The 26,742-nt window shown below is 39.2% G+C and overlaps 1 protein-coding gene across 13 annotated transcripts in view; it reads left to right on the forward strand.

Moving 5' to 3' along the window:
* The window catches only part of LOC132107156 (receptor-type tyrosine-protein phosphatase kappa-like), a 181,821-nt gene that overhangs the window by 89,164 nt on the left and 65,915 nt on the right, over positions 1-26,742 (forward strand). For all 13 annotated transcript variants that reach the window (XM_059513403.1, XM_059513391.1, XM_059513390.1 and 10 more), the window contains 2 exons: positions 809-983; positions 16,479-16,772. In XM_059513403.1, coding sequence (XP_059369386.1) covers positions 809-983; positions 16,479-16,772 — 469 coding nt within the window. The remainder of the gene's footprint in view (positions 1-808; positions 984-16,478; positions 16,773-26,742) is intronic.

Here is a 26,742-nt window from a genome sequence, read left to right on the forward strand (position 1 = left end):
TGAATAATGATCTTCCACTTCACTCACACACTGACCGGCGTCCGTCACGCTTCACCCACCGCTCAGGAGCATCTGATCAACCCTACAGCCCTGTTCACATCAAGAACACTGACTATAAAGATATGAGTTATTGCACACGAGCACACGAGTCAGCCGCTTTAAACTCTCTTTCTCCTTATAGCAGGATTGATTCTGATTGGCTGTCAATGTTTGTATCGTTCATCAACCGAGTGATTCCAACGATACCGTTTCTTTATGCCTTTATCATTATAGCTGTGGTGTGGACTCTGCTGTTCTTTAATATTGAGAAAAACTATTTTTCGAATCATATCTTTATCGTCCACTCGTGTCACAGCATGTGGCCTTTTGAGTTGAAGATCCTTCTCTGAGTTTGAATTATTTAATAAATTCATGTTCAGTTTCCAGACGAAAGGCACGTGGAACAGCATTTACAGGATAGCACCAAGAAAGCAGTGGTTCTGTTTCATATTTCACTGTTGTGGCTAATAATGTCTACAAATCCTGAGCAAACACCACAGACTTCATTTAACCATAATGCTTTTTCAAAAGCAGCTCACTCACAGATCATTTCCATTGATTTTGTTTTATTTTTGTACTGTCGATTGTTTTCTCATCCATTTTTTTTCCTTTTGTACCTGAACAACTCTGATCTGTAAAGTATCTAGTCGGCAGGTTTCATTTCCTCTGAAAGTGACAAAACCCTTCAAGCATGAATCATGGCACATGGCTGGATTCAATCAGTCAGACCTGCAAATATTTATTTTTCATCTCGTGTTGTCCCATACAGCGGCGTAACGGAGAGGACACTCCAGTGGCAGAGAAGAAGAACATCAACCACAGGAAGTTTGCAGCCTCTTTCCGACTGAGAGAAGTGAGCAGTCAGGACCAGGATCTGTACCGCTGCGTCACCCAATCAGAGAGAGGATCCGGAGTCTCCAACTTTGCTGGACTCATCGTCAGAGGTGAGGACCTGTCTGGTTGTCTATGCTGTTTTTGTACTTTTATGTACATTAAAACATAGTTTAGATTCTAAGTTCTGAATATATGCCAAACATCTTTCCCAGTTTATAAATCTGGGGTCTACAAAACAGAAGCATTTGAAAAAAAAGTGTCCCGGTGGTTTTCTGAGAAAATACATAAATAAATAAATAGTACTATTGCTATTTAAAAACAAATAATAATATATTATTATAATTAGATAATTATCTAAAATAAAATTATTCTGAAATGCTTAAGAGTTCAGTGGTGATAGTGATATTTCTTAAATTAAAAAAATTGATTAATAATAATATATATATATATATATATATATATACACACACACACACAGGTTCTTCTAAAAAAAATTAGCATATTGTGATAAAGTTCATTATTTTCCATAATGTAATGATAAAAATTAAACTTTAATATATTTTAGATTCATTGCACACCAACTGAAATATTTCAGGTCTTTTATTGTTTTAATACTGATGATTTTGGCATACAGCTCATGAAAACCCAAAATTCCTATCTCAAAAAATTAGCATATTTCATCCGACCAATAAAAGAAAAGTATTTTTAATACAAAGAAAGTCAACCTTCAAATAATTATGTTCAGTTATGCACTCAATACTTGGTCGGGAATCCTTCTGCAGAAATGACTGCTTCAATGTGGCGTGGCATGGAGGCAATCAGCCTGTGGCACTGCTGAGGTGTTATGGAGGCCCAGGATGCTTCGATAGCGGCCTTAAGCTCATCCAGAGTGTTGGGTCTTGCGTCTCTCAACTTTCTCTTCACAATATCCCACAGATTCTCTATGGGGTTCAGGTCAGGAGAGTTGGCAGGCCAATTGAGCACAGTAATACCATGGTCAGTAAACCATTCACCAGTGGTTTTGGCACTGTGAGCAGGTGCCAGGTCGTGCTGAAAAACGAAATCTTCATCTCCATAAAGCTTTTCAGCAGATGGAAGCATGAAGTGCTCCAAAATCTCCTGATAGCTAGCTGCATTGACCCTGCCCTTGATAAAACACAGTGGACCAACCCCAGCAGCTGACATGGCACCCCAGACCATCACTGACTGTGGGTACTTGACACTGAACTTCAGGCATTTTGGCATTTCCTTCTCCCCAGTCTTCCTCCAGACTCTGGCACCTTGATTTCCGAATGACATGCAAAATTTGTCCAAAAGTCCAGTGCTGCTTCTCTGTAGCCCAGGTCAGGCGTATCTGCCGCTGTCTCTGGTTAAAAAGTGGCTTGACCTGGGGAATGCGGCACCTGGAGCCCATTTCCTGCACACGCCTGTGCACGGTGGTTCTGGATGTTTCTACTCCAGACTCAGTCCACTGCTTCCGCAGGTCCCCCAAGGTCTGGAATCGGTCCTTCTCCACAATCTTCCTCAGGGTCCCATCACCTCTTCTCGTTGTGCAGCGTTTTTTGCCACACTTTTTTCCTTCCCACAGACTTCCCACTGAGGTGCCTTGATACAGCACTCTGGGAACAGCCTGTTCGTTCAGAAATTTCTTTCTGTGTCTTACCCTCTTGCTTGAGGGTGTCAATGATGGCCTTCTGGTCAGCAGTCTTACCCATGATTGCGGTTTTGAGTAATGAACCAGGCTGGGAGTTTTTAAAAGCCTCAGGAATCTTTTGCAGGTGTTTAGAGTTAAAGGAGCATTTCACCCGTGGGAACATTGGTCTTCATTGAAAGTGGGTCATATATGTAGTCGAAATCTATTAAAACTTTCGAATTTGGTGCCTTTTTGACCAAGTTATTACAGAAAGTAACTTTAGGGCTCATTTGTTTGGAAACTACAACTCCCACAATGCAACACATTTGCACAGCTCCACAAGCCACTCCCACTAATCCAGAACACCGCAGTTAGGCTGTTAGGCGATATTGTCTACAAGACATTGAGGACACAGTTAGCGATGTATGGTATTCACGTGCCACAGTAGTAAACAATGCCACAGTAAGCTTTTTGTGCATTAAAAAAGGTACTGCACAAACAGTTTACAATTGACGTTACGTAACTTATTAACCGGGAATCATTTCGTGATAATAATGCTTAAAGAAATTGTGTACATTTCACGAAATGAATAATAAATAAAATTGAAACACTTATTTTACAGTTAGACGTCCATTTGTCCCTGCAGGCTTCGGCTGGCGTTTCCAGTTTACCTTCGGAATATGTCTCCAGGACGCCTCTGTCCATATGCGGGGCGAAACTAGGATGGTTCACAACGCAAACATCCGTGTCCTTCTCTGCCTCAGACATTTCTTCGAGGAGAAATTGGCATCTTTCAAATTCTTTCAGCAGACGGACTCGAGCTCTGTGTCCGTAGGCGCACAACGAGAGCACAGGCACCACCAGTCCGCACCAGCTCGAGCACGCCCGGGCTCCTCGGACGTAACAAGCAGGTCTCCGGCCTCGGCTGCAGCCGCCGCCTCCTGTTCCTCCATCAGCCTCAGCTGCTCTGCGCTATATTGTGGCTCGTATAGATAGCCACGAACATCTGTTTCGAGCAACAGAAAATCCTCTTCTTCCGTATCATGAGTTGTTCCTCCAGCCATTCTCGTAAATCTGACTCCATAAGCGCTTGTTAGCTTAGCTACATAGCTTCCAAACAAGATGGCGGATTTTCATTTTCGTTTCTGTAAGTTTAGTCCCACCCACTGATCTGTAATAGGCCTGTAGGGTGAGTGGCTCCCATCCCCTGGAATAATAATAAGCTAGTCTCTGTAGTCTCTACACTTTTCAATGAATTTTGACTTCCTGCTTATTATGACGCAAAATGACGATTTTTACGTCATAATAAGCAGGAAGTAAACACTTAAATCCTTATTTCTCCCATCTCAGGGAAAAATAAAGGAAAAATCCATGATCATTATAATATATGACTGGGTTTCTAACAATACAAAGCTAAATGCAAATGGGTGAAGTGTTCCTTTAATTAGTTGATTCAGATGATTAGGTTAATAGATCGTTTAGAGAAGCTTTTCATGATATGCTAATTTTTTGAGATTTTTTGGGTTTTCATGAGCTGTATGCCAAAATCATCAGTATTAAAACAATAAAAGACCTCAAATATTTCAGTTGGTGTGCAATGAATCTAAAATATATGAAAGTTTAATTTTTATTATTACATTATGGAAAATAATGAACTTTATCACAATATGCTAATTTTTTTAGAACGACCTGTATATATTTATAATGCACACAAAATTTAATGGCCAGTTAAAAAATATTTCTGACCAGTAAGTCAGTAAATCACCATCCATTGACAGGTTTGGCAAGCTGGCACAAATAATCTGATAACAATATCACAATATATATATATATATATATATATATATATATATATATATATATATAAACCAAAAGATTGAAGGGTGATTCTCCAAAATTTTGATTTTCAAGATTAATTTAGATGTCTTTCCAAAAAAAGGACATTTAAACTCCAAAAGGACACCAATGCCGCATTTCCACCGAAATTACCCGGAACATTTGTACCAGGAACTTTTTTCCCCCCTGACCTGGTACTTCCTGTGTTTCTGCCGCGGTGTAAAGTACCGGGAAGATTAGGCAAATAGATTGGTGACGTAGGTCTGTGCGCGTTTCTCAATACAAAGTACGCTGATTTTGGATGTGCATCCTCCTCGGTAGTTCAGACTTTGCTCATTCGACTCGGGAGTGTGATGTCCGCCACGACGCAAATCCGGTAATTCTCCAAACAGCAGCGTACTTCATAACTTCAGTCAGCTGACCATGGCTACTGCAATTTTCCTCTCTGTATATTTACAATAAAACGAATTATGATATAAAATACCACTGCCTCCTTTCGTTTTCATTTAAACATAATAATAGCTGCAGAAATTTACTTAGTTCAGGGATATGTGTATATATACAGCCATTACAATGAAACGAAATATTATATAGATTTGCCTTTTTTATTTTAATTTTTAACATATAGATAAATTGAATACAGACCAAAGATTACCTGTTAGATTTACCCCGCAGCTGAATGATATTTTATGTTTAACCACTAAAGAGACATCAGAGCCAGCGGCACACATCAGAAGGTCTAGCCGAGGTGAGGCTGCTCTCGGCGGATACATGATCACTGATCTCTCGCTGGTCGCGTGGAGTTCACCGTCTCTGAGATCGGCGAAACACAATTTTAAATAGGTGCTGTCATTATAAATAAACCACAGATTTGAGTTTTAAACAACTACATTCTCGCCAGAAATGCTTTTAAAATAACATTTCATGACACAATAACAGTAATATTTAGAAAATGATCGGAATAAATGGTGGTTGAACTCAACCAATGCTGCGTGAACTCAACCAATCAGGATGTTTAGCGCTCCAAGTCCCGCCCCCGAAAGTTCCGGAATTTTGAAAAAGTACCAGCTCGCCAGCAGGGACTTCGGGGGGGCTTCGGGGCATTTTTTTACCCGGAACTTTATTTAGTTCCTGGTTCCTGCAGTGGAAACACACCGAGTACTAGCCCAAAGTCCCTAGTTCCACAGATCCATTCCATATAACTAAACAGCGTAAACATGACAAATCAAAACATTATTGTGAATGTGTGTGGAAACAATGCGAATGTACGGAAATGTCTGCACTTGTGCATAAATAAAATCTGCGATCAGTGCGTCAAGAGCACTTATACACGTATCAAACAGACTCACACGTGCTTACTGTACAACTCCTGTACACCACCGCAATTGTCTTTACCTCGAGGCTGGTTATCCAGTTATCCATCTCTGCAATCCTTGATGTAATCAGCCTGGTTCTCTTTATATTACTGCTGTTTTGGACTGATTTTTTTTTTATGCATTTGCTTACTGGATCATAGGACTGAAAACTTTTAGGGAGTTTACCTGCTTAAAATGATCTGATCACAAGCAGAGAACCAAAATTGAGAATAGAAATTGTACTTCAGTAATTTTGCGTTAAATTATTTTAACGCGTGATGGATTGTCAAATTATTTGCATGCGTTAACGATGACAGCAATAATATATATACATATATATAAAATGTATGAAGGCTGTGTTTGTATAGACCTATTTAAAGACTCATCACCCAAACTCTGTGATCTTGTAAAGTCAACGAGTCACAGCCATGGTTACAGTGACCATCTGCTTATTTAAATGCTGCTAAATATTACAAACGCATTCATATTCGCATTAGCACTGGCACAACCCATTTATGCAAACAAATCTGATTGGGTGTTTTGGGGTGACTTCGGTGCGTTGGGGGCCCGGAGAGTGATGGTGAAGTTTCACTCTGTGAGGAGTGCAATAGTTAGCGGCGGCCGCAGGGCAGAAGGGCCAGCTGAGGATCAGCCTCACTGACAGCTCAGATATCTCCACCACACTTCCCAGCTGACATCCTGCTACAAGGATACCAAAGATGGTAATTTCAGCGGAAATTTTTGGGCCATGGATTTGTGCATGTGCTAATGGGAGCTGGCACGGAGTTGCCTATTGTCGCGTGTGACCCCAGGCGAGTGCTATATTAGCTCCTGCTCCCCGTAATGCAGGACGACAGCGGGCCCTCCCGGCTGTTTGGGGCCGCTTTGTAACAAATGAAAATTTCAGTGGCGAATTCTTACGCTGGAGAAGTATTGATCTGTGTGTCCCCCAGCTGCAGGAAGAAAGATGGAAGAGGGAAAAAAGCCTAACACAACAGAACACAGTTGTGGCCTCAGCATGAGGGCAGCTCGGCGCGTTTAGCCCAGGGTTTCCAGTAATGACATGAGCCCTCTCTCGCTTGTACAGAATAAACTGAATTGACAAGACGTGTGCTGTGAAACCGATTCAAACGCAAACAGTCAATAAACACCGCCCTGTTTTTATTGGACATCTAAAGTGACGTCTTCCCAACGCAAACTCGCTTTTCAAATAAAGCCTCCACTCAGAGCTGAAATGCTGTGGTTTTGCAGCCTGATGTCACAGGAGAACAGGTCCACTAAACACTGTGAAATTACTATTTAAAACAGCTGTTTTCTGTGTGAATATCTGTCAAACTGTAATTGATTTCTGTGATGCTCCGCTGTATTTTCAGCATCATTCCTCCAGTCTTCAGTGTCACATGATCTTCAGAAATCATGACAATATAATGATTTACTGCTTGAGAAACATTTCTGATTATTATCAATGTTGAAACAGTTGTGCTGCTTCATATTAATGCAGAAGCAATGATATACTACCATTCAAAAATAATTTGAAGAACATTAAAAACAAAAAATTTTAATCCTCAAGAGCCATGTAGCCAAATCAAGAAACCTATACAGCCAGAGGTTGAGGAGTCCCCCATCAGCAGACCCGCACAGGTCTAACCCGCAGATTTCTCTCAGATGCAGGTGTGTTTGTGAGAGCGATATGGAGATGATTTTCTAATGACTAGATAACAGGCTGTCACCCTCCTGTGCGCGCGCCGCTCCCTGTCGTAAACACGCCGCTGATTGCTGGTAAATATGCCTAGAGAGACAGCCAGAGATCAGGAGTTGAAACGAGGCAGATTTTAAAGACTCCAGCGCTGCCTCCACGGTGTGTGACGACGGCACCAGCTCAAAGACAGGTCGTTAAAGTTTGATGAAGCGCGATCGGCTGATGCTTCCTGATGACGAGCGCACACAACAAACAGAACAAACCAAAAGAGCCCAAATGTCAACAACTCTGAAATCTGAGAGAATGGAGAACAGAACAGGGCTGCCTTCCATTAATGTCACACGCTTTGGCTTCCTGGCGGGATACGCATCAATGATTCATTCAGTTTCACCAAATACGCCCTTCATGCGCTCACTTGCATTCTGGATCTAAAGTCAACATTTAGCCAAACCTGACAAAGATGGCCGTAAATATTCATCAGTGCTCACAAAACTGAATTTTGATACTTTGAGAAAATAATTATTGAGCTGTTCAGTATTTTCAATTTTCTTTTTTGGCAAAATTCTTTTCTGCTCACCAGGGCTGCATTAATTTAATTAAAAATACAGTAATAGCAGTAACATTATAATTTAAAATACTACTTGTGGCCAACGAACATGTATTAATGTCACTGTTGATGAGGATTGTATGATCTTTGAATAATATTACTCTTTAAATGTAAGATATTTAACGTGTAACGTGTTTCACTTTAGCACAATTAAATATACTTCAGTATAACTTTAATTTCACTTCAGCACTACTTTTCCACAATTGAAGTGAAGTAATACAAACATTTGTTGTTCCAGTTTAGCAAACTGTACAGTTTTTTAAAAATAAACACAGCACACGTAACAAGAGGGTTTTTTTTAATACAAAATAGATGCATATTCAGTGTGTGTGTGTGTGTGTGTGTGAATATGCATTTAAGCTTAGTCAGGAAGTCAGATTTATTTATAAAGCTCTTTCTACAATATAGATACAATGTAAACAAAAATGCTAGGGGTAAAAATAATTTCTTTCTAAAAGACTGAGATTTGATTACTAAGTATTACTAATTATTAGTGTTTAGTAATTAACATTAGTAGCATGTACTGATTACAAATGCATTTCAAATACATTTAAGTATATGATTTTCTATAGGGTAAACCAATCAATCAATCAGTCTTACTGACCCCACACTTAAAGTGTTGTTGTGTCTCTCTCTGGGGTCAGGGATGTGCAGTAGACAGGGATCAGTCTGTCTAACACTGTCCGTCAGGTGTTAGATTGCCGTGTCCCTGATCCATATTCCGTTCAGCTGCTGTCATCTCTCCCCCTTCACAAGCCCCATCAGAACTTCACAATAAAAGAGCTGTGACGCTTCCCACAGGAAATATTTCCTTTTGCTTTTCCTCCCTCACAAGTTCTCCTTCCCTTTATCTCTCTCTCACTCTTTACCTTTTATTTTTTAACCCGGCCTTGCTTTGATCAAACATGTTGCTGCAAGGCCCTGCATGCGTGTGTGAAATAAATGACAAAGAAAAGATTATTTCTCTGACTATAAGGCGTTGAGTCGAGGGTAAGGGAGTTTTTCAATTGCATGATGACAGTGTTCAGTATTCTAGATGTGTGTGTGTATGCGTTTGGTGTGTGTGTGTGTGTGTGTGTGAGGGAAAGACAGATGAGACAGGGGTTAAGGAAGGGTAACAGCAGGGCACATCACTATCATTCGCTCATGTCAGAAACACATGATGGATGACCTGCATGAAACAGCCAGTGACAGCTGACAAAAACAGATTCACGCTTACCGTCTCACTCTCAGAGCTGGATTTCATTCGGGTTCAAATTAACGCTGGCGAAGCCCCTGTTCAAACTATGAGGACATTATTGTTAATCAGCTAAATGATAAATCTAAAAGCATAAAGATTTTTCATTTAGCTGATCAACAACAATGTCCTCATAGTTTGAACAGGGGCTTCGCCAGCGTTAATTTGAACCGAATGAAATTAATAAATATTGTAAGTAAAATACAACACTAAAATGTCTGTGGCGCCCAGCTACTGTAACACTCAGGATGCTGTTCAAAATCTTTCCGCGCCACAGAGCGCCATCTGCATAGTTTTATATTTAATAAGCTTGAAACGGAAACTTGTGCATACAGAATGTGCTTATCAGGTATGCGTTACCTCGAGATGTCCTAGACACAGTGCTGTGGGGCGAAGTGAGCCTTTAGTAACATACCACCATACATTTTGGTGACCATTGACTTCCAAAGAAAGAAAGTCACACAGGTTTGGAACCAAATGAGGGAGAGGAAATGATGACAGCTGATAATTTTTGGCTGAATTAGCCAAATCACTATTCAGTGATAAAATTCCCTTCAAACATTTTAACCACTTTTATTATATTTTCATTATATTTTATATGGTGCAATTTGAGCTGTATAGATGAATAGAAAAGTTTAAAATTTCTCCTTTTTATGTTGCATTTAATGCTGATTTAAAAGCAATAGTTCGCCCAAAGATTCAAATTTGCTGAAAGTTTACGCACCCTCGGGGCATTCTAGATGTAGATGAGTTTCTTTCTTCATCAGGTTTGGAGAAATATAGCATTACATCAGTGTCTCAGCAATGAATGCTCTGCAGTGAATGGGTGCCGTCAGAATGAGAGTCCAAACAGCTGATAAAAACATCACAATAATCCACAGCAAAATCTAGTCACATATTTGTTCAAAACTGTTTTGGCTTGTAAATGATGCTTGATCTGTACAGATTTCTCTCCTGATTCAGATCAGACAACGTTTTCAGTGTAAGAAGTGTTATTATAGATTATGAACTCATATTTTAGTTTGAAGCAACAGTTTAAAGTTAAAAACATCTTGATGCTGGATTTGTTTCAGTTTTGGTCTTCTCCAGATGTTCACTGATGGACTGGAGTGCTGTGGATTATTGTGATGTTTTTATCAGCTGTTTGGACTCATTCTGACGGCACCCATTCACTGCAGAGCATTCATTGCTGAGACACTGATGTAAATTTCTTCAGATTGGTTTCAATACAGACACAAACTCATCTACATCTTGGATGGCCTGAGGGGGGTTTTCCTTCTGAGTAAACCATTTCTCTAAATGAATCTCACACACAAAGCACTTTTGGCATGTTCTGTCAAAAAAAACTAAGAATATACAAACTACACTAAGAAAGCTTGTTTAGTTGCTGCTGACTTTCTGAAACATTATAAAAGTATATAAATTCTAAAATCTAAAATACAAAATAAAAATATATATATAACTAGTGAGAGTTTAATAACCCTGATTCGACCTGCCACCAAAGTATCAAACAAATCACACAGACGCTCTCAGCTAATGTACGAACACTGCTCCATTCGCTCACCAATTTAGACACTAGTGCACTAAAAGCACTCTGCTCTTGTTTGTCTGTTTGTGTGTGTTTGAGAGCGGATGTCACTGGCTCTAATGAATTGAGATGAATGTCGTTCGTCTGCAGGTTTAAGCACAAACGAATGGGGCTCTTTGCTCTTTTTAAAAAGCCCCGTCTGCCCTCAGACTCTTGTTTTCTGAGGAACCCAGCAAATAAGCGCAGCCGTACATATTAATGCATATTTGATGCAAGTTTGGTCCTGGAGACACTTCATTAGTGGTAAAAGGCAGATGTAGTGCAGTGGTTAATGTGCTCTGCTGATGGACACAGTAATAAACAGCATCTTTTACATCACATAGAAGGCAGCGTATCATCCATGTCCAAGACAACAGACTGAGTGACTCAACTGGACTGAGAACAACGTTCGAAAAACCTTGGGATATGCAGATATGGACAGCCATCTACTGAAACATCCAACAGCATTTCCTGTACAGAATGATGGCACAAGCAAGAAAAACAATCCTTGATTTCATTCTTTTGATTTCGGGGTGAAATATGACCCAGACATGTCCTTGACAGGTTTGGTGCTTCACCCAGACGCTGTAATAACCGGCTGGAAAGGATAAAGTGTTATATGTCAGTGAGTGATTGACAAAACCAGCTCGCTCTAGTAAATGTCACATTTAAAATAATACACGAGAAATAAAAGTGCAGTTTACAGAGGTGATGTCATCACACGACTCAAGACAAGACAACAAGAAACATCTGTGTGTGTGTGTGTGTGTGTGTGGCTCTGCCAGGACAACGCTTCTGTGCATTAGTGCCATTGTGATTGGATTACTTGGTGAAATGTAATTTTGCAGTGTTGCTGTCAGTGGTGTCACACACACACACAACAGAACTCAACACAACACACACACAGGAATCAGATTGCAGTATTGAAATCTGCCGGCTCTGATTGCACTGGGATAGTAGCACCTCCTCCTGCAGGAACACAAAATAAATCAATTAACTCTCAGTCCTTCCTTCCATTCCTTTATTCCATTAAGACATAAAGCACATTACACAGGTCGCTCATTTACAGGAATTTAAACACTCCGAGCAACGACAGATTTATTCAGAGAATTCAACAACATTCTGCAGCTGCTAATTATGCTGAACAAATGTAATACAGTTCATTTTTAAATAAGCGTTGCAAGAGATATGTAAGGTGCAAACACATCTTCTAACACAAATGATCAGAATATAAACATTACTTTAGTCTTCAGTGTCACGTGATCCTTCAGAAATCATTCTGATCTGCTGCTCAAGAAACATGTCTGATTATTATCAATGTTGAAAACAGTCATGCTGTCCAATATATATATTTTTTTTTCATGATTCACATTGAATAGAAAGTGCAAAAGAACAGCATTTATTTGAAATAGAAACTTCTGTAACATAATAAATGTATTTACAAGCACTCCAGATCAGTTTAATACATCCAGCTGAATAAAAATGTTTTAATTTCTTTATGAATACATTTCTTTATACGGTGCACACTCCTTTGTCAGCTAAATCTTCATTCAGTTCTTCTTAAGAGCAAAGAAGGTACTGTCCATGACTGTTGTGTACTTAACCACATGTGTGAGTTTGAGAATCGCTTTTCTGGACATGCAGGAATAAGCAACAGGCATGTGATTGGCGTGTTGGTTTGTGTTATTGCTGTGCTTCATGTGGGCTGCCTAATTAGCTGAAACAAATAGAGAGTTCAGGAACCATCTGGGGTGGAAAGAGAGTGTGTCTCCATCTGATCGTCCTGCGCTACACAGCATCTCTCAGCTTGAGCTGTCTGTCACTCTGGTGGACGGTCTCGCAGCTTTAAACGCCGCACTGAGATGAATGTGATGCTGATGAGGAACTCATTTTTTCCTGTACTGGTGCTTTTCTGAACTGAAGGTCTCTTATGTGCTCCATCCTGGATGATTTATTTATAATCACAGAGTCATCAGCAGCGTCCGGACTCTCAGAGAGCATCTCGACATGTGAAGATTTGCTGTGGAGGATCTCACACAGAAAAATAACATCATGCTCTGTTTTTCCCCTTGTGTAAAAAATAGATGACTGACTTGTTTTTTGTGTGGATGAGATGTCTCTGCTGCCATATTTACATAATATCTAATTAATATTCAGCAGCAATATTGCACAACAAAATGCAGTTACTCAAATCAGAAGCAAAGAGGTTGGCCAATCATAACATCAAAGTCATTTACACAAGTATTGATGGTACACATTTATTTGTAATGCTCAGAGAGAATGTGGAAAATGGCAATAAAACTATAAGGTGTGTTGAGGAAAGTTACTTTTAAAAGTAATGCATTACAATATTGCGTTACTCCATGAATTGTTACTAATTGTGTTATTTCGTTACTTTTGATGGAAAGTACTTTTGCATTACTTTTTGTCACCTTGGCTGGGCTTGCTTATTGTTTTTTTATTTATTTTTTCATAACAAAAACCCCAGAAATTATATTTTTTGCAACTGTAAAGGCATGAATAAGCCTTAAGTAGAGTTGTTCCGATTCCGATACTAGTATCGGAAATATCTCCGATACCACAACAAATTCTGGCATCGGCATCGGCGAGTACATGAACCCATATACCGATCCGATACCATTTTCAAGACCTAGTTATGAACGCTAGCTTTGCCTAACCGCTGCACGGTTCTTCTTCGCTGCTCAGAATGCATTGCAAACACAGGACGTTGTGCTGTAATGCCACAAGCAACCCCTGTGTAGAGCAGCGAAGAAGAAATGAAAACGCGTTAGCAGCACTGATCTATATATGACTGGATCGCTCATCACGTTCTAAACTGCCAACAGACAGTGAAGCCGCTTCTATATTACAGATCAGTGGTTAGCAGTATGTCCGCTGTTTAGCAGTATTTCAGACTGGACCAACCAGACAGTAAAACGGCGACTAGGGACCAAGACGGTGCTGAAATTTTTAAAATGTGATGATACCAGCGTCTCTGTAGAACCGGTAGTAAGTTTGAGTATATTCGTTACCCGCAGCTGCGTTCAGTCGCTTCCGTGTTAGTCTAAGCGCAGGGCTCCAGACTGTAGCCGAATATATATACTAGTGTCTGTGAATATTAAACTGCAAAATACTATTTAAATATTACTCCTGCAAAGTCTACATCTCTGTGGGAGACGGGCGCAGATGCACGGGAGCTCGCTGTTTTGTGGCTTCTGCCGTGTGTCACTATATGAGGACATGAACACATAAACCGTCACTTCATGAGAATTTAACGTTTCATTTGAGAAAACTGTCATATCATAAACACAGACACTCAAAGATCTTCATGGCGAGTAAATTGACAATATATTAAGCTACTGTTGTAGCCTACAGTAGATTTAGCTACGTCTCTATGTAGTAATAATACGTCTCTATTAATAATAATAATTATGCCTAGACGGTTGCTTGTTTTTTACTTGTTTTGTTGTAAAGAGATTATCTGATTAATATAGAATTTTTTATATTCCTAGACTTATTTGTTGCAGTTTTTTATACACCAATATTGTAAAACTAAAATACTAAAATACCTTTTTTAGTTTGCGGTGTTAGATTTTTGGCTGCATTTGAAGTTCTTTTTCGCTTAAGAAATTAAATAATATTACTGTCAAATTCATGTCAGATAATAAAAATACTGTAATAAATACAGTAGTTAACCATGTATTTGTTCATGTTTTATCAAGGGATAAGTCTGGAGCACACCATAAAATAATTCTATAATATACAGATACACACCCAGGTATCGGATCAGTACTCGGTATCGGCCGATACCCTGAGCCCAGGTATCGGAATCGGTATCGGGAAGAGAAAAAGGGTATCGGAACATCTCTAGCCTTAAGCCTTGTACACACCAAGAACGATAACTATAAAAAATATAGCTGGAAGCAGCAATTACAGGGCCAAGCACTCCAGCGGCAAAATTAAGAGTTAAGCATGGCATGGAGCATCAGACCAAATGCAACAATGAGTAAAAAAGGAATTTTAGGATGGTTGTAATTGAAATGGCTGAATAATCATAAATACAAACTCTAGTAACATGATTTATTGGATTATCACATTTGACAAATAGGTGGGGCTGTTATCAAATCGATGTGGTGTGTTCTGAGTTCACAATGGCACACAAAGTTTGGTGTCAATATGCCAAAGCTTTGTAGAGATACAGCCTCAAAGTGTCAATTTGGCATCATGCCTCAAATTCGTTGCTGTGGTATGCGAAGACGGTTTTGTCTATCGACACAAAATCTATAACATTTTGTCAGCATGGTCTATATGATTTGATTCTGGTGAAAATCAGACCAACGGACGAGGAGGAGTTTGAAAAAGTATGTATTTTAAGAAAATAAAAATGGCATGGTTTCTAAGATTGGCAAATGTTTTTTTTTAAGCGCTAAAATGCAATGGTAATACCCGGCATGTTTGGTATTGCTGGACTTGGCAATGATTCAGCAGTCTAAAAAGGTGACTCCTGTGAAAATTAGTCAACCACACCCAAAGTTATAAACGTGAATATTCGGCTCAAAACTTCTCAGACTCCTTCAGGGCATCGCGCTAATGACCCATACCAAGTTTTGTGACGATACGTCAATGTGTTTGTAAAATACAGCATTTTAGTACATAATTCAAAATGGCCGACGTTGATCTAAACCTGATCCAAAGAGACAAGTTTTGTGATTTTTGGCCAAACCATTAAGAAGTTATAAGCAAAAGTAATATTTTTTTGTATCTCCTGACCACTAAGTGGCACTTGGCCAACCACAGCAGTTAGTCTCAGGTCATGCTTGTTATAACACACACTAAGTTTGGTCTCAATACGCCAAACCGTTGCGTAGATATAGCCTTTTTGGAAAAGTTGAAAATAGATAGTTAAAAACTAACGAAACCTTACGAAACGGAAAGAAGAATAGTAATAACGCCAACGGATACAATAGGTGCCTTCCCACCTTCGGTGCTTGGCCCCTGATGACAATATTAAAGACCACACCATAAACTGGTGCATGCTCATCTGTGCATGCCCATCTGTTACGAGTATCAAATTCTCAAGTTCATTATAGCACGACTGATTCTGATTGGGTGTCAATGTTTGTATCATTCATCAGCAGGAATAAAATGTTCTGAAAGTTATTCCAACGATATAGTTTATCTGTGCCTTAATTGCTATAGCTGTGGTGTGGACAAACAAATGATTTTTTGCACTGTATCTTTATCATTATTTTTATAGTTATCATCTTTGGTGTGAATGGGCCTTTAGGCTGAAGTTAGTGGCTCACTCCTGATTTCTCTCAACATGGGACAGGAGAACTGTGAATATATGGGAAAACAAATTAACTTGTCTTACTTATTTGAAAAAGTAACAGATATTTTGTTGTTACTTTTAAAAGTAATCCGTTAGTTACATGAAAAAAGTAATCTGATTATGTAACTCATGTTACTTGTAATGTATTACACCTTCAATACGTGTAAAATATGGCTCTTGCATTCAACTATTAATGTAACTGAACTAATTAGATCTAATTAAACATTTCATTTTTGATTCTATTTTGAGAAAATGTCATTGAGAAAATATCAATAAACTGATCGTACTAAACTTGGTCTTTATGAAACAGTTTGGTGAGATGTGTTTTTATTGTTCCAGAGCCTCCGAGACCCATCGCTCCACCTCAGCTGCTGGGCGTCGGGCCCACATACCTGCTAATCCAGCTAAATGCTAACTCCATATTCGGGGATGGCCCCATAATCCTAAAGGAGGTTGAGTACAGGATGACATCTGGAAGCTGGACAGAGACCCATGCCGTCAACTCGCCCAATTACAAGCTGTGGCACCTGGATCCCGACACAGAGTATGAGATCCGAGTGCTGCTGACCCGTCCGGGTGAGGGGGGAACCGGACAGCCCGGGCCGGCTCTCATCACCAGAACCAAGTGTGCAGGTCAGTCCGCTGGGACATATTCATTTTTGTAAGTGGAAGAATCAAAACAAGATTCTAAAACAAGTTCCTTGTTAAGTTCCTTCTAAAACTTTCTTTACTGTAGAAGAAGCAGGGTCACACAGGTTTGAAAGAAATGACTCTGCTTCTTCTGTGGAACAGAATCAAGAATGTTTTATCTATTATTGTCCACAAAATGAAAGCCAGAGTCAAGTCTAATCACATTTGTTTATATAGCGCTTTATACAATACAGATTCAAAGCAGTTAATAAACATGAAAATAGCAGTGTTGATGTAAAATTCATCAGTTATGAAACAAAAATTAATTTCAGCTTGTTAGCAGCTCTATAGAAGACAATAGTGTCATGATTCTGTGAATTCAATGTTGATTCAGTGACTATCATTTAGATTCGGTTCAGATTGTGTTCTCATCTGATTGAGTCAGTACAGTCCAGTCGATAATTTTACTGGATATTAGTGTCTTTTAAAGCCCAACTGAGAAAGCCAAAGTTTACAGTGGCAAGGAACCTAAAATATATATTTTTAAGTGAACTATGTGTAAATACAGGTGGTGCATTTTGCCTAGTTTGCACAGGTGTTATTTCATATATACACTCCTACTCTGATCACACACATGCAAATGCACACAAAAAGGGCCAAATGCAGAATTTGGGCTCCCCCGGAGCAGATGGAGGTTTATAACGCTCCACAAGCATCATTGAAACAAGCGTCTTCCTGTTCCAGCTGCAGCACACCTCCATTGATAGTGTTTTGTTTTTTTTCCTCTCTGTATGTTCTATTTGCACACAAATAATTGCCGGGAGCTTCTTCAGAAACATAATTGGAAAATAAAGTAAACAAGTGAGCATGCAGAGCAGCTATCATTGATGCCACTCACTGTGTGTGTGCGTGGTGTTTATATGTTAATCATGGCTCAAACCATGCGCTGTATACCACCGCCCTTATAAATTTGGAAGCACACAAGAGCAAACACTCTTGTGCCTTCACTTGAGCACTTGTGATGTGATTCTCTCCACGGGTTTCATGGCTCCCGTATTAAACATGGCAAGACTCGCTGAGGACAGATATACAGCTCGTATGAGGAGGCACAGAGTGACAAGTGTCTTCCGGAGAGTGGAAGAGAGAGAGGAAAGAGAGGAGTGTATGCATGGTTTCATTATGGTGAGATGCTCCGTATCCCCAGTGGCGGCACAGTAGTGTGGCCCACTCGCTCGCTTTCTGATTGAAATTCAAACAGGAGCTCCTCTCCCCCATCAATCGCATTTGAACTTTCATATATATATATATATATATTTATTTTTTTTATTTTGGCAAAAGACATTTTCCAGGTCTGCTTTAGATTGAGCGCTTGCTGGCTTTTTCATCTCCCTCTAGCCAATCACACGCTTATCTCACCTCGGACAGGGAGAACTGAGTGGAACCGGTGAATTTACACAATTACATTTAGATTGGTGCCAGTCTGCCCAAGTGCTCTGTTTAAATTCATATGTTCTCTCTCTGTCTATCTGTCTCTGCCTGTCGGTTAGTTTCCTGCTAAGCCATATTGTCTGGAGCTCGTGTGGCGTGTGCATATTTCACATTTATCAATATTATTATGTTTGGCAGTGTAGTTTATCTTGGTTGTGGGTATGCATTTTGAAAAGGCCGACACAGAAGGAGGCGTAACTTCCTGAACGAACATCGTCACCTGTATGTGTCTGAGCACGAGCCAAACACAGATTCTTTCCACTTAAAGCCTCTCTGAAGCTCCCAACCTTATGTCTCTGTGTTGAGCTCATGATTAGGTGTGTCTCTATCACAGCCGTGTTCCTGAAAGCTCCCAGTTCAGCAGACGCCCCTCAGGCCTTAACAGTGTTACAAACTATTGCTCAGAGACGTCACATGCTTGTTTGATATTTTCAAGTTTTGTACCAAATACCCAGAGAAGAATGCTATCCTTCAGCATTCCTATTAATCCATAAGGCAGTCGGTCTGTTTTCAGACATCCAAAGTAACAGACAGTGGTATAAATGTGATATAATGTAAGATTTACTGGGTTTTTTTTAGTTAATTAAAATTGCATACTGGGATTACCGGTGTGCCACTGGAAAAGAAAAACAGGCTACAAGTTCAAGATGCGTTGAATTCCCTAAAAATGCATGTAATTATCTTTAAAAAATAAAAGCTTATTGACGATATAAAGCATAATAATAAGATACCACTCAACAGAGCAAAAACCAGGTAGTCAGCCTAAGGAGACAGCACAGATTGGAATGTTGTTTATACGGACACATACGAGCGGAGACTATTACTAGGAGCTTTTTGTCAGGAGTAACATCTAAGAAGCCATAGACTTCAGCATTTGCTCTCTGTTTAATCATATTGCTGTGTAGAAAAAACATTTGCGATATAAAGATGATCTCCTTTGTGATTTGAGAAAATGAATGAATGAACTAGATTCAGTTCCTCCAGATGTCATGGGAATGTAAACTCTGTCATAATGAAAAATAAGCAGCAGTGATCTTCTGTCTCAGGAACATTGGCTTTCTGTTGAACTTGTGGGCTGTGAGCATTCAGAATAGAAAAGGTTATGCCTGCTCATTTTTTGTAGACAAACATAAATTGGAATACAGGTCCTGTGCGTGCATGTGTTGAGTCTGTTTCCTGATTATCAGCGCAAGAAAAACCATTACGACGATGTTCCAGCCATCTCTGCTTCTGCCTTTTTATTTGGTACAAATGTCAAGCCATTTCCCTAAAATAGCAAATTGATCATGTTTCTCATGATTCCCTGTTAAATAAATGAGGTCAATCATTGCCTCAATCATCATAGTACAAGTCAGTGCAGCATCTATAATGATGTCTGGAGAAATAAGCGTGAACTGGAGATGGAATTGAATCAGTGCCCTTTGCTCAACACCATTCAGACAGAACGCAGACAGACATCAACACAGACTATCAGGGATTTATTGCTCACTGGTTTCTTGACTGAAGATGGCTTTAGCACAACTAAAAGAAATCTACATTGAGATAGAACAGACTTTGTTTCACTCAGTTCACTTTTAAGTGTGACTTTCGTTTGAACTCGAGTGTGAATGCTCATGAAGAGAATGGATGCAACGTTAACATTTTTTTCAGATCCAATCCAATCTGATCCAGAAAATTCTGAGTATTGGCCAATTCCGATCTGATTCGATACCAGCACAGTTTTGCATTATACATATAAGGCTATTAATAGAAAGGCTATTAATATCTAAACATTAGATTATGGGACATAACAAGAAACGCTATAAACTTTCATTGCGCAAAAGGTATTATAATACGAAAATTGTAATTTCTATATTGTAAATTGCGTAAATTTAGCCATCTATCTGCTTTCTTTTCTTGTTTCTAAATTTGTGTATTGCAAACCTTCCGTGTGTCCAGATACGTTTGAAAGTCGTATTCCCATGTGTCAGATAGATAGAGGGAAAGATGTAGCTGCGCATCTGGTATTGCTGCATTCTGTCTCTCTCTCTCACTGTGCCGTCTCTTCCCATCACTCTCTGTCTGTAATGCTGTGCTTTAGAGGAGACCACCACCACAGGTTGCATTCTGACAGCAGAGAAAGCACAGTGAGAAAATGGTGTCTCCAAGTCAAATCCCTCACTCCTGCCTCAGCACTGTGGAGACGCGGCTCACTGTCACATTGAGGAAGGAAAGGTGAAACTACCATGGCTGTGATGATACTTCTAGAGTCACACCAGCCCTAAAAATCTCTTCAACACATTTGATATAGGATGTGATGGAAGAGATGGTTATTGGGAGCATTAACACATTTAAAAAGATTTACTATGTGCATATGTTTTGAGACCCAGAAACTTATTTTATTAATATTATTTACGTCAAGACCAGTTAGTATCATTGAGAATATTATATTTTCCAATTAAAAAAGCTATTTTAATTTTATTCTAAGAACAAGATTTTTATTCATGTATTCTTAATTTATTTACTTGAAGCCCTAGAGAAGGAGGAATATAAGTCTGTAATACTCAGAGATGTATAGTAACAAAGTAGAACTACTTCACTACTGTACTTAAGTACTAAAAGGCGGTATCTGTACTTTACTAGAGTATTATTTTTTCTCCTACTTCCACTTTTACTTCAGTACATATTTTCGATGAGTTTAATACTTTTACTCCGATATTTTTTTTTATGTGCTGCATCGTTACTCGTTACAATTATAAAAATGTTACGAATCATTCCATTACAAACCCACATTACCACTGCCAGAACTGTAGATGGCAGGTTTGATGAAGCTGGCACATCATTGAGCGAATCAAGCGATTAAGAAGACTGCGCGTGCTGACTGAACTGCTGTGAAGAGAGAGATGAACACCGAGCCGAGCCAGATAATGACTCGTTCGCGAGTCAAGAACCGGTTGCATCGGTTTTCGAATCACCAGTAGTTCTTTCTGACAGTTCGATTCAATAAACCGGTTGAAGAAAACAGTTCACCGGTTCTTTTGCGCTCGAATTAATGGCGTCATTGGCGTTGACTGCAAGCCTTCGGTTTACCTGGGCTCATTACATTAGCACAGAATCAGTTCAGAATCAATCACCAAAAGAATCAGTTCGGTTCAGACGCTCTGTGTGTCGGTCTGCTTCACGCTGAATCACACATGCGCAGTATCATCAGCTCCTCGGTTCTCGAATCGGACACGTCTGACAGAAACGGTTCTTGACCACTATATATATATATTTATATATATATATATATATATATATATATATATATATATATATATATATATATATATATATATATATATATATATATAGATCAGTGTTCTTGACTCGTGAACGAGTCAGTCTGTTGTTCGTTATCTGGCTCGGCTCGGTGTTCATCTTCAGTTCTCTCTTCACAGCAGTTCAGTCAGTGTACTGTTTGAGTAAATGAATTACTCCGGGATATTGGTTTGTTTGAACTCAGAGGGAGTGTCAGCCACATTAAACAAGTCAACAGCTTAAGTCATTTGTGGATTAATGCGTATTGGAGACGCGAACCGTTTAAAACGATTCAGTTTGATTTGGTGAACTGTTTCAAAAAGATCCGGTTGCATCTAATGATTCGTTCGCGAACCGGATATGACAAACTGCTTTGTTTTGAACTGTCTTACAACAGACACGGAAGAGAAGACAATGCTGAATAAAGTCATAGTTTTTGCTATTTTTGGACCAAAATGTATTTTCGATGCTTCAAACTATTCTAACTGAGCCTATGATGTCACATGGAGTACTTTGATGATGTTTTTCTTACCTTTCTGGACATGGACAGTAGACCGTACACACAGCTTCAATGGAGGGACTGAGAGCTCTCGGACTAAATCTAAAATATCTTAAACTGTGTTCCAAAGATAAACGGAGGTCTTACGGGTTTGAAACAACATGAGGGTGAGTTATTAATGACATAATTTAGCAAATTGGGCGAACTAACCCTTTAATCTGTTTTTTGTTTACAAAAAATTACAGTCAAAGGAATTGTGATTGTCCTTTAGGTTAATCATTTGAAATAGTAAAAACAATATGTTCATACTTTTGACTACTTTCTTTAATAACTACATAACACAATACTTGTACTTTTACTTTCAGTACTTGAGTAGTAAATTTTCAAATAGACTACTTGCAATACTTAAGTACAAAAAATGTTGAATACTTTAGTACTTCTACTTAAGTGTGGTGCTTAAAGAGCACTTCAACTTCTACTCAAGTCATTTTTTTGATCGAGCACTTGTACTTTTACTCAAGTCTGAGTCTCTAGTACTTTATACATCTCTGGTAATACTGTACAACCCTTTTTAAATCTTTATAGTATGGACATTATGTAGATGTTCAGTTTTCATGAATAACAAAAAAAAAACGCTGTACAGAATTCTGTATCCCACAATGCTGTGTGCTTCACTTGACCTTCAATTTATAGTGTGACGGATGAACTGTAATTAATATCAGCTGCAATTCAGAACATCTCATTGACTCACTGCAAAATAACTCAACTCGCTAGATTAAACATAATTTATTAGGTTCATGTGACTTCAGTGTAACATACAACTGGTATGCACACTGTGACATCATTCCACTCTGAACACAACCATAGACTTTTCCTGTCTAGATAAAAAAGTGTTAAAATAGGAAGTATTAGGAAACGTAATCTGATCTTGGCTCATTGACCGTTTCCTACAAAAAAACTAAGTATCTGTGTGTGTGTGTGTGTGTGTGTGTACCCAACAGTTGAATGTAACTACACAAGTCTAAACAGGACTTGATTTCAAACCATCACATTGGGGATTAATTAACCGACAGATTACAAAGTCACAAAGCACTTAACAGCACTACATAATGAGAAAACATGCATGCTAGCTTGCATGAGATAAGATAGTTTGTGTTTTGAGTGGCATGTTAGAATTGATTGGAGAGTTGTTGGTTTCTAACAGTTATTGGATCTCCATTTCCCCAAAGAAAAGTAAAGATGGAGAATTGAAGAGTCGGAGGAATAGGTGGCCAGAAGAGGCTAATCATAACATCTGGCTTGTGTATATTGATTGATAATAGACTCCAGGGGAGGGAGTGGCTATGACAAACACATAAGCCAGGAGGAGTGTCTCTGAGTTGTTATCATGCGGTCCAGACAGCAGAGTATAGTTTAGAAATGTATAAAAAAAATGTTGCAAAGGAAAAGTGTAGATAGAAAACATTAGGGGTCCCAGCACTGAACCATGAGGTACGCCGGTAATGAGTGTGTGAGCTGAGAACAGCTAGTCTTCATTATTGTTGGCCAAGTAGGATATAAACCAGAAAAGTGCTGACCTGGAAAAAATTAGCATGGAGTTGTGTGAGGATTCGCTCTCTGGCTTACTTGAATCCTGTGGTTATAGTAAGGAAAGCAGTTTAAGTGGAGTGACCAAGTTTGGAGCCAAATTTCAATTAAAATTACATTTCATGGAAATCAGATTGCGGCACATGCAGTGAATTGGCTCTTTAGCCCAGTGACTTAAGTGTTTTTTGTAATCAACTAATATGTAAGTATAGCAGTAGTACATTAAAGTATGCCAAATAAGCATAAATTGAAGAACCAATGCCTAAAGAAGGTTTTTCCTGATTCTAAATGAAATTATAAGTCTATTAGTTTAATCCTTTAATGCATGACATCCATTTATATGGACAGATCTTTAACTGCTTGGGGTGTAATGGTCAGCAATTAGCTTTCACCCTTAATTCTCAGAACTCTATTCAAAATGAGGTATGCCTGAAAATATCTGTTTTATTGCAGAACACCAAGAGTGTCACTTTTTTCAAAGTATATCATCATGTATATCATCAAGTATGCATCATGGCGGAGGGGAAGAAATCCTTGTTTTTTTGTGGTTTGTGTGTGTGTGTGTGTGTGTGTGTGTGTGTGCACATGCATGTTAATGTTTATATCCAGGCTGCATATTTTGTACTCTTTGACTTTGAGCAGTGTGTAGGTTTAAGGTTGTGCTGTAGCGAGAGAGAAAAGGTGCTGTAATTATCATGAACTAAATGAGTGTGTGTGGTTATAGTGCTGATTGTGCTAAATGCAGGCTCTCCAAAGGCCCACACACATGCAATGCTCGATTTAGCAGGCCAATTTTCAATTAAGCTACATCACAAATGAACATCGGCCATTTCAGGAAACATCGGCTTCCCTTTTTTTCTGCCTATGTGGCAGAATGTGAGATTGGATGTATCCAGTCGCTAATTGTCATCGTCCGTCAAGGTGAAAGCCTTCTGGGTAGGTACAATAAACATGCCTCGTGCAGCATGCCTTACGCTCTCTCCTCTGCAGCCATGCTCTTCTTGTTTATGCAGAATCATTTCTCAGTAGGAGACCATCTTATCAGTGGGCATTTTATATTGATGGACATTTTAAATCTCACTGTTCATGTTGCATGGTAGAGTGCATTATTTTGTAAGAGTTAACACGTGTCGATATGTACCCAGTTGTAAATGTTGAAAGTCAAGCATCTACAGCAATAATGGTGGACTTTAAAGTTATGTTCCAATTCCATAGAGGCTATTCCCTGAAAATACTGATAGCCACTTTAACTCTCTTTGGCGTGTTAATAATAATCCGTGGGAGAGGTGAGTTTAGGTTTTTAGTTTCACAAGTAGCCTTAAACTGTTCTAAATGTTGGTAGAACCAAATATTTTACATTTTATTGAGGGATAATTAGTTGGGGAATTACTGCTTCTCAGATGTAATAGAGAAAAAAGTGTTTTTTCAGGTGATTTTTTTTCTCGAGTAATATGGATGTTTTTTATTATCAGAATATTATGTGTTTCTCTTCTGAATTACTTGTATTTAGTGGCATGCCAACTCACCGATATGAGAGAAATCATTACTTGTTTCTGTTACACGGGCACTCCATTCAATCTGTCAGTGTATATAGAGTGTGTTTGTGCAAGCGCTTGACTAAATTAACCTGACCACTACATTTTCATCACATTTCACTGCAGTTTCCACATTCTTTACCTCAGGACTCGTTCTCTGTGGCGCTTCGTCCACTGATGATTTGCAGGAGATGATTTGCACTCATAGAGTCTTTTAAGGCAACTGCAATAACCTTAATTTTAACATTCAATCCATAGACGATTTGAAGAGGTCATTAAGCCCATTAGCCTACGGTTTAAGATGATTGATTAGGTCTTGAAAGACATTGATCAGGTTCCTTGAGTGTGTGTGGTGGAGGGGAATAAATCGCTGCGTTTCCCACACACTCATTTGTTTCCCTTCTCTCATTAGATGTGCACATGTTTGTGTGAGACTCCTATGTCCTTGTTTCTAGCTCTTTACTCCTTGGCTTGCTGTTTTACCACAGGAGCGCAGGTTCTTTTTGTGAGTTTACTCAATATTCTGTGTCCCAGTCTATCTCATAAAGAGCACAGGTCTGCAGATCCAGCAGACAAACATCATAAAGCCTGGAGATTATCAGTTTATGTCCAGAGAACGTTATTTAAATGGAAATTACTTCCTCTCCTGCCACACGCTGTACTTTAGTTGAGCTCTTTGCCACGCGTTGCTGGCGCTGGGTTTTAATGTTAATGGTGCTTGTGTCTTTTCAGCATTCAGATGATTTTCTCCGCTCGTAACATATTGCAGGTGTTTATCGGTCCTTTAATGGCTTCATATGGGGAAAAAGTTGTCATAGAAATACGCTCTGGTAGGCCATTTATTCTGAAAAAAAGTGTTGGCCTAATGGATCAGTGCTACCATATCTTCAAATCAACTTAAAGGGAAGGTTTTTTTTCACCCAGAAAATGAAAACAAAGCAGCAAAAACACAACAAAAGCAAACGAGGCTGCAGCAAACAGCATTTTCTTCCCCAGTGAAATTCTGATCCCCCTGAAAGGAGCAGTGTGTGCGTTTCTTTATGTCTTATGAAATGGCCATATTTTTATTTAGGTTGGATTTATTTGGATTGATAAAAAATAGTGCAAAGTGGCATAGTTTTACACTTTGATATTCACTACACGCTTTCATTGTGTGAAAAAAAACAACATTACATATTACAACTAGGTATGTTTTGAAGCATGGCTGCTGGTCATGAGCTGGTTTAAACTGGTCCTGAGCAGGAACTAGTTGCACATTACCAGCTAAGAACCATCTTAAACCAGCTCAAACCAGCAGCAAACCAGGATACGAGGAACAGCATGAACTTTCTGGCAATGTTCTTCTTTTCTGCTTGTATGTTTTTCAAGCGGTGTAAGGAGTGAGCAGGCAGTGTCTTTAGTTTCTGGTTGACCTTAGCCTTTAAATCTTCTCCATGTGCTCTTGTCCCCTGTGTTTTACTGACTTCACCTCAGCATGCAGGGGTGGGTTTGTGCACATATAATGATATTTATTCCCTGCCCTTATTACCCATAATCCTGAGCGAGTGTAGTGGTTAAGGTGTGTTGACTCTATGTGCTTATCAGG

The sequence above is a fragment of the Carassius carassius genome, chromosome 27 (genome assembly GCF_963082965.1).
Source record: "Carassius carassius chromosome 27, fCarCar2.1, whole genome shotgun sequence".
Classification (NCBI taxonomy): Eukaryota; Metazoa; Chordata; class Actinopteri; order Cypriniformes; family Cyprinidae; genus Carassius; species Carassius carassius.